We start from the raw sequence: 9,225 nt of genomic DNA, 5'->3' as shown, positions 1-9,225 counted from the left end.
ACCAAGCAGGAGGAGGAATGGTTGGCTTGGGCTAGAGAGGAAATCAAAAATGAAAATCTGTGCAACAAAACCATAATTTGCTGCCTCCGATCCGAAGTATGCGAATCGGATCGAGAAAGAACTAGCAATGAAAAGGCAACGTTCTGCAGATAGCGAAGCTTCAGTACCTTCGAAAGAGCAAAAGTATAAAGACGAGATGGCAAAGCCGAAAAATCTGTATAGAGAAAAACTGACAACATCAAAAGCAGCGGCAGCGGCCAGTCAAAATGCCAAAAAACCCTTGATAGTGGCACACATAGACCGCAGGGACAAGCTCGGTAAGGTAAGCCATCTTTTGGTACCATGGTTAAGAACGATACTCATAGAATGTTTGGAGTTTAACTATGTTCTTGTTTCGTGGAGAAAAGCGAGGGTTGTGTTTATTCCGAAAGCAGGAAAAAGGCACCCTCAAGCAAAGTAAATAAAAAGCAGTCGAGCACCTTCTCTGTAGATGTCTAGCTCTAGTACCCCTCGAGCGTTTGAGCATAAACTAAACGATTTCAATTATATCAACTGCATCACTTGATTCTAACATCGCCTTGACTATCCCTCTTCAAAATTATGAAAATGATATAGTGCGAAAATAATTTATTCAGTAATTTCTTGAAGCGATATTATCCCAAAAATCGTATTAATATATTCAAAATAAATACTTCTATGTATTTTCCAATTTCAGTTCAGTCATCCGCAAATATAAATGATCTAAGCTTAAGAGCGAAAGCTCTATTTTAATACAAAAAATGATTGCCTTTATATAGATTGATTAGTTACATTTATGTCATTTGAACTATAAGAACAATAACTGGTTTGGACACTTCACAGTATACACTTTTTCGCTTATTCATATTTACATCAATTTGCTTGCCCCATAGTTTCGTGGCTTTTAAACTTCCAACGTGAACTAAACTATCAAACAATGTTTGAGTGAACTACATACATATTTCTGTTTCGTACAGAACAAACAAATTTTAATTAACTTTTGAATATTAATCGTATTGCAAAAAAAACAAAATGTGTTGAATAAGTTTGCATAACAGTAGCAAAAAAAATTACACATCAAGACGGTACATCAGTTTATTCTACTTGTACAGCATCTATTCTTAGTTACTATTAACTTTTAATTAAGGAAATCACCATAATAGATATCAAAGCTTTATTCCATTATTTTGTCGCGAAAAGTTCTGGATATTTGCTAATATCAGAACATTATTGGTTTGTCCTTGCACTGATCTATCACGTATCCGGTGAAGCGTTTAAGGAACTTGGGATATTCGCGCTTGTAAACAGCGCGCAAAGCGGAGGCAGGCGCCCAACCACCAGGATTCACTATATTGAACATAAAAATGAAAACTTTGTAATAATTTAATAATAGATTCACCACTTCCTTGTAGCTTACCGACAGAGCAGTATGTGATTTTACATGTTAATTCATCGCGAGTAAGATCATCGTTTTTTGTTTTTCCAGGTGGTAAATGCGTCTGGCAAGCTAAAATCACCGTCAAAAATATACGAACACACTTGCCATTTTTTGACTAGAATATAAAGAAATAATGATAGAATTAATCGAAATTTTTATCTTATGAATAACTAAATAAAAAATGTTCCAGCCAATTTCCAACCACCACCTTTACAAGTATTTTTCCATTAAAAAAGTTTCAATTTTTTCTTTTAAGCTTAACGATTACATTGAACAGCACTACAAAATTGTTTAGGTAAGTATTCCCGCTTGGGGTAATTTGAAGCGAAGACGTTAGTAAAATTAGCTTTTTTTTGGCGCCACGTCTTACGGGCCTTTTAAACCCTTTCTTGAGAAGTTATATTTTCACACCTTTGATCCTGCCCATTTATTGTGCAGAAAGTCGAATCGTGTATCTAATATGTAATGCTATTCACCAACGATATCAAGTTGATGTCATATCGATCAATAAATCACAGCAGGCATGTATGCATATATAGTAATTGGCTCTATGTAGGGAAGTGACATAGAATAACAACTTGGAGCAAAGGGTAAATCGTGCGCAGTGTCGGAGAGCATTCAATAAAGCCCAGGGTCTTAAACTAGTCACTTTAATCCGAGCGATTATGAAATGCCTTAGCGCAAGTAAGACTTATCACAAGCACAATCTAGTAGACTAAGTTGGGGCGTTTTGGGATCAGATGTCCTGAGTCTGATTCCCCGGAGTTGGAGGACTAATAAATTAATTAAAGCTGGTCTACTAAAACCCAGGAGAAAATGATGTTTTTGGCTTGAATGTGTTTGTAGACCTCACCACATCGCACACATTTATTCTTCCAATCTTTTTTGCAGCCGACCCACATTAAATTTTTCAAAACCGAGTGCTCAAATATGGTTTTGTAATTTTAATGAATTAAATTTTCATTGATTTAAAAATTATACCGAAGTTATGTAGGGCTGAGTCAGGGTAAATTTTTTTATAAATAATAAAAGTATACAACATCAAGTAATTATGTTACATTGAACAGGTAGCAGCAGTAGAGCAAAAGCAACAAACGCAATGTATTTTGTTTTTGTTTTTTATCCCTAAAATATCAAAATATAAAAATAAAATAATAAAATAAAAAATTAAACCAGCTGCTTTGCTGATACTACTTTTTAAATGCGCCTTATTTTGAATGCAGTCTTGTAAAACGTTAGCCGAAGGCCTGCCATTTGCTCTGAGCTCTTGAGTTTCGTACCACTCCGGCATTTGTTATTGCGACGAAGTATTTACACTCAAGATCGATGGATTATATGGCAAGCTCATTGGGCTCTCCATTCCACTGGCGGCCAGAGTGCGAGCGGTATGAATTTCGGCGGATAGTAGCACAGTTTTGACGGAAAATACTGAGCTAAACAGAAACTCTTAATCAGCTGCAGAAACACTTAAGCATTGTAAATGGAAAAGTCCATTACAATTAGAGAACTTTGGCTTGGTTACGATCAACCTTAAGCCGGCACAAACAAGTTCTTATTAATAATAGTATATAAATTATATAAAAGAGTCTCTGACACATTTATTTATTTCTGAAATCGAGGTAATTCCTGTTTAGTAGACATAAAAACTTTAAAGAGCGAAAAATACAACAGCTAACACCAACCAAGCAACGCTAATTTATATTATTTAAATGTTTTCTTAGGCCCCATGTTTCGTCTAGGAACTATGGGAATATATTTATATATATAAATGTTTTCAGGCAAATTAAAATAGTATAAACACTTATTAGAAGCGCAAGAGTATGACTCTTTTCATTAAAACTGGAAACGATTTCAAAACTTCTATAAATAGTTAGAGTATTTTGCTTTTGCTCAATAAGTACTGTTAATTTTCTACCAGTATTTCTCTGATCTGGCCGATAGATTCGAGTATATAAATTATAATTTAACATAATACATAACTAACTTCCTGTTTGGAGTAATCCGTGGAGTTATTACAAACAACCCACATATCCTCAGCGTCTTCATCCAGGGCATCAGTAATTTTGCGCATATGTGACCAAAAAAGAGCATCACGTTGGCTGGCAGGCCAGATCCGTTTATGTGTTTGTAAGAAAACGAATGTGTCTGGTGATATTTTTTCTAATATCGTGCAGTCTTCAAGCGTTGCTACAAAAAGTTGTCAAGAGATATTTAATATTTATTGGAAAAATTTAAATGTGGATTAAACAACTGTTCCGTACTTACTTTCCCAGTCATTTCGAAATTCGGGCATGAAGAAGTAATGGCACATTTCGCGTGCCGTAACACCATTAACACTGTGATACGCTTTTAAGGGATCCATGACTAATCCATTTACCTCCTCTTCCCGCTTATACATTTTTATTTCACCTTCATCGGCAAATATTTGCCAACCGTTACCTCCCTGCCCGACTCCTTCGCGAGCATAATGTAACTGTTCTCTACAAACGCGATCGATCTATGAAACGAAAATTAAACGAAATTAAAATTACCATAACAAAAAGCTTAACTTGATTGTACTATTACCTCGGGCCATAATTCGTGTTTTCTCGCCAGTCCGCCAGTGCCGAATCCTTCTAAGTTGGGATTATTTCTTTCTGTGTTGGGTGGATGCGGCCCGTGGGCCAACGTTAATGATTGCTGAGATTGCAATTTTAACTTTGCGCGAATTTGCATGTCTTCTTCGATCTTTTCCAGGCCAGTTTCAACGGCATCAAAGAACTCATCTTCGGGTAACGTGGAATGTGGACCCTCCTGAAAAAAGATATAATTATTTTTGTACCTCGCCAGCCATTTTGTTTATTTGTTTATTTTGCAATTATTTGTTTATTCTTAGTAAATCAAGAAATGCATGAATAAATACTAGATGATAGTGGGAAATACTTACATATGTATTTATATAATTCATTCATTGACAATTTGAAATTTTTTTTGGAAAATGAAAAAATCAAAAGCCAAAGAATTTTAAATCTTATTAAAATATCTCAATGTCCTATGTATCAGAGCATAAGAGGCATAAACCATTCTAACACGATCCATAAAAGAGCACAGGACTGAAAATGTAAAAGATACAGCAGAGTAAAAATACTCTCCTTCTATTTTGTTTTACATTTATTACAAAATTAAGCGATCTGAAAGCGAAACAAAGAAAATGTTTTTTTTAATTCGTTCAAGGGTATTAATATGGCGACCAAATGACCCTTACTACAACCACGGAAGAGATAGGCGTCAACTTGTCAATACTAAACAGCAGAGAACAGGTTCGTGCCAACATGACTTTATCACAGCAGAAAGCTGATATTTTCCTCGATAAGTCACGAATAAAAATCGGTTGGGTGAACTGCAGAATGGGACCTCAGCTAAGCATTAAGTGCTGCTTCAATTGCTTCGGCTCAGGCCACCTAACATAGAATTGCAAAGGGCCCGACAGAATGGCCAAGGTTTCTGCATTAGGTGCGACCACAAGCTCAAATAATGCACCAAAGCCCCAAAAAGATGTTTGTGCTCTGAAGCAAATCACAATTCGACTGATCATATACCGGGGTCGGGAAGTTTATATGTTATATTGACAGTGACAGTGTTCTTCCTTGACAGAAATTCAGTATCATATCTCCGCGTTACAAAATGAATCCTTTTACGCTTGAACAACGTTGGGAGATATTGGAAACTTATTGCCAAAGTCAATGCGGTGTAGACCGAACAATGCGTTTGTTGAAACGAATTTAAAATGGTCTTTTCATTTCGGCGGCTATATTAACAAGCTAAACTTACGTATTTGGGGATCGAAAAACTGGTACACGATAATCGAGAAACCAATGCATCCTCAGAGAATAACAGTTTGGTGCGGTTTATGGGGCTGTGACATCATTGCCCCATTGGAAAACGCTGCAGAGCCATGATAAACGAATTTTAGTGGCCGGAAACTTAAGATTGGACTTGGGCGATCTTTGGTTTTGGCAGAATGGCGTTCTATGATACACAGCCAACGTGAAACTCGATCTTTTGAGCGCCAAGTTCGATAATCGTGTTATCAGCTATCTCGACGATATCAATTGGCCCCTCGAACAAGCCATTCGTAAGATAGAGCCAGAAACCGTCACCAAGATTTTGGAAGACTGTCTTAACAGGATGCGCTACTGCGAAGCCACCCGAGGCAGCCACATACATACATGAATGAAATCGTGTTCCATAAATAATGAATCTTTGGATTAAACTTATAATAATAACCACGCTGTACACTGATAGAAGAGGATATCCAAAAAATTACAAAAAATCAGTTATCATTAACAAACAATCAATAAACAATGTTGATGTATTTATAATAAACTAATATTTATTATTTAACGTACAATGGTTTCTTTGGTGTGTGTACGCTTTATTTATTTGGGCGGAAAGCGGGCAGATTGCATTCTTTAAATGCCTATGATTGAATGTATTTTTTTAAATTAAATTATAAATGTATATTTATCTTAGCACTTTGTTGGCTCATCAAAACATTGGACAGAATTTTGCAAATAAGCAACTGTCATCACATTTATCGTAACTATTTTTTAATTTTTTTTTTTACGAAAATTGTTGATAATCAAATAACGTTCGAATGTATATAGATAATAATAATATAACGTTACTTCATATTTCAATCGGTAAGCAAGCGATAGTGTGCATAGAATAATTAAACAAATTCACAACGTCTAAAACAACTAACAAAACACGCATTACAAATACAATATTTGTGTCGTTCACCAAGTTGACGCGATCGTTGCGAATCACCCACTGAGTGATTGAATTGAAAACGTGAACTAATATGCATTTACAACTGGTGCTCTATGATCGAGCTAAGCAATTTTGCTTCTTCTACATAGGACTTAATAAATAAAACAAAGTAATTCAAGACATACTTTTTTCGAAATTACATACCTACATGCATACCATAACATTAAATTAACTGAAGTAGGTGAATGAGTATGTGCAAAATATCAATACGAAAAAATATTTGGAGATAATTGACCATACACATTTTTTTACAACCTCTTCTATATAAAATACGTGAAGTGAAGCGCCTTAAAACTTCATCGCTTCTATTTTGATGAAATTTGGTTTTTGAGAGATAGGTGTTCACAATGTTTATTTTTTTTTTCAAGCATTATTTTTTTAATTGTAAGCAGAAAAGTTTTCGGGCCAGGTGCAAACAAAATAAATGATATCTTTTTTTCGAGTTTTTACCGTACTTTCGTTTTGATTTGTCAACTATACTCCGCAGGAAAGGCAGTGCGTAAATTTGAACAAAAAGTACCCACACCCCTTGAACTTCTCCAGAGAGCACTGAGGAAACTTTTTTAAAGTTAAGAAAATTTTTAAAATTAAAATTTAAAATTAAAAAATTTTAAAGGAAAGCTCATATACATTTTTTTAATTGTAGACAAAAACCTTTCAGAGATGTTAAATACGATTTTTCCATCCTTCCAAAACAAAATTTTTTTTTAATGCCAAATACAAAACAATACATAAATAAACTACAAGCGTACAGAATATTTGACGGCTCTACTGTACGATAAGCGTCATGCTGCATGTTTGCTGTGCCTCGCGTACATATTGTCGCATACGCTACGATGACGATGCGACCCGTGTGTTTCGGTGGCCTTGTGGAGTGAAATTCACTGAAATATTTTTCATAGAAAATAGTTTTTTATTGTAAAACTAGTGGATTGACTACATTTTTTGTTTATCCATATTCGACATAAATATAAAGATGAGATAGTTCTCCAATTCTGGGGCAAGCGAGAGAAGCAATCATTTTTTAAATGCATAATAAGTGAAACGATACTCTTTTTGGTTCCTTTTTAAAGAGCGCATTTGCTTCTGAGCTTATATTGTGCTTCAGGGTATGCCAAAATTTGTGTTTCGAATTCCTAAGATGGTGGCATTTTGGCTCCCCCAAAGCCTTTTCTTTTTCTAGGGAAAGTCCATTGATTCGTTAGGAGCGGTACATTAGGAATGACTCAGACCTCATAAGAATAACAATAACTCAGCGGATATAGTACGGATTTAAAAATAGAAACATCTTTATTGGTATTTTGGATGGTGGTATATTTTACAATATTATTTTCCCGAACTTTATCGGACTTAACCCAATCATCAGAGAATTTTAGAAAACAGTTGTGTTTACTCCGATATTGTCACGGTGGAGACAACATAAGACCGTTTACTTCTCAGCTGATTTGCTGCCCTATCAGGGAATGTGACGGCGGTTTGTTCACGCAAAAACTAAGATTGTGTTAGTGATATAAGAAAAAATCAGCGAGCCACTGTTCATGTTACTTCGTTGCCGTTGGAACGACTGATTGGAAGAGCGTGAGGAAGAATGCGTGTGAAGAGGAAGAATGCGTGTGAAAGGAACGGGAACAATTCCGCTGCCGAGTCCTCTATGACGTGGCAACCGAAGTTACTCTCACAATTTTGCTTCAGATAGCCAAACTCTGTATTGTATATCTCTTCAATATTATGTAGAAGGAAATGAGCGCTGCCGTTAAGAAGAGAGTTCCAATAGAAAATTGATTAATGCTAGGTGAAGCAAGAGAAATATCTACGGTGTGAGTATGGTATATTATGAGAAGTGAGTTGAAGCCCCTTTTATTCACAGTTAAGTTGGAGTGCTGATACAATTGCTGTATTGTTTTTCCTCTTTTGTTGGAGACCTAACTCGAACAATGTGAATTAAACAAATAAAATTATAAATCAAGTATATCTGAACTGATAGATCACTAAACGTAAGCACATTTATGCTTTTGAAAAGCTGCAAGAGCAAGAGGAGCAGCAGCAACTCCTCTAAAAAGAAAAAAAACAAGGGCAAACTTGCCAACAAAAAAAAAATAAAAAGATAAAAATATCCTTAGAATTAAGCTTGAATATAACATTTAAAACATATTTTCTTAAATAAACGAAACGAAATTGTTTTTGGTATTTTGTTTTGGTATCAAGGTAACGAAATTCTGAAAGATAATATTTTTTGGTAGTCATTGAAACGAAATAGTTATAATTTACTCCGATTTCTAGGGCATGTGCAAGTTTAAATTTGTTTTTCAATTCTTCTGGTGCTGATTTTACGTGGCCGTATGGTATCTTAGTAAACCATCTTAAATCGTTTTTTCCTTAGTAATTACTAAACTATCTATTATAAATTAGCTTAACATAGTCTGCAAGAATGTATCCATTCAAACACAAATAAACAAATAAATATATCCAATGCACCAGATGTCAACGGCATGGGCATACCCAGCAATTTTGCAATTGCAGCGCAAGATGCGTAAAATGCGTTGGTAATCACTTAACTGCTGACTGCCCTCGAAAAGGGACTTCAAAAAAAGTAAAATGCGTGTTATGTGAAGGCAACCATCCCACCATTTACAAGGGTTGTACTGTTTACAAGAACCTGTAATGAAAAGCGTATCCCACTGTGCGAAAAGTGCTTGGAAATATCGAGCCATAACCGCCGAAAAAATGTATCCCACAAATTCGAAATTTTACAGGGGAAGGTTTTTTTTAAATTAAATCAGTTTGAATAAAGCCATTATTTTAAAATTTATAATGTAAACATTTTTTTGTGTAATACATTTAATTTTAATAATTTTAAATAGATATTTGCATCATAAGGGTTGTTTTTGTGGGATACATTTTTTTTGCTTTCCTTCTGGCAACCTATTATTAAAAAAGTGTGTGGGTTACACAAAAAT

General features: G+C 35.0%; 1 protein-coding gene across 2 annotated transcripts in view; it reads right to left on the bottom strand.

Moving 5' to 3' along the window:
- Positions 1-612: 612 nt before the first annotated feature.
- LOC129240845 (ceramide transfer protein) overlaps positions 613-9,225 on the bottom strand; it is a 29,850-nt gene continuing 21,237 nt past the window's right edge. For both annotated transcript variants that reach the window (XM_054876871.1, XM_054876872.1), the window contains 5 exons: positions 4,022-4,249; positions 3,722-3,953; positions 3,441-3,643; positions 1,436-1,571; positions 613-1,365 (listed from right to left, as the gene is read on the bottom strand). In XM_054876871.1, coding sequence (XP_054732846.1) covers positions 1,238-1,365; positions 1,436-1,571; positions 3,441-3,643; positions 3,722-3,953; positions 4,022-4,249 — 927 coding nt within the window. In that variant the 3' untranslated portion in view covers positions 613-1,237. The remainder of the gene's footprint in view (positions 1,366-1,435; positions 1,572-3,440; positions 3,644-3,721; positions 3,954-4,021; positions 4,250-9,225) is intronic.

Source organism: Anastrepha obliqua, chromosome 3, assembly GCF_027943255.1.
Source record: "Anastrepha obliqua isolate idAnaObli1 chromosome 3, idAnaObli1_1.0, whole genome shotgun sequence".
In the NCBI taxonomy this organism is placed as follows: domain Eukaryota; kingdom Metazoa; phylum Arthropoda; class Insecta; order Diptera; family Tephritidae; genus Anastrepha; species Anastrepha obliqua.
The sequence above is the reverse complement of the archived record's forward strand: the minus strand, read 5'-3'. Positions and strand labels throughout refer to the sequence as shown.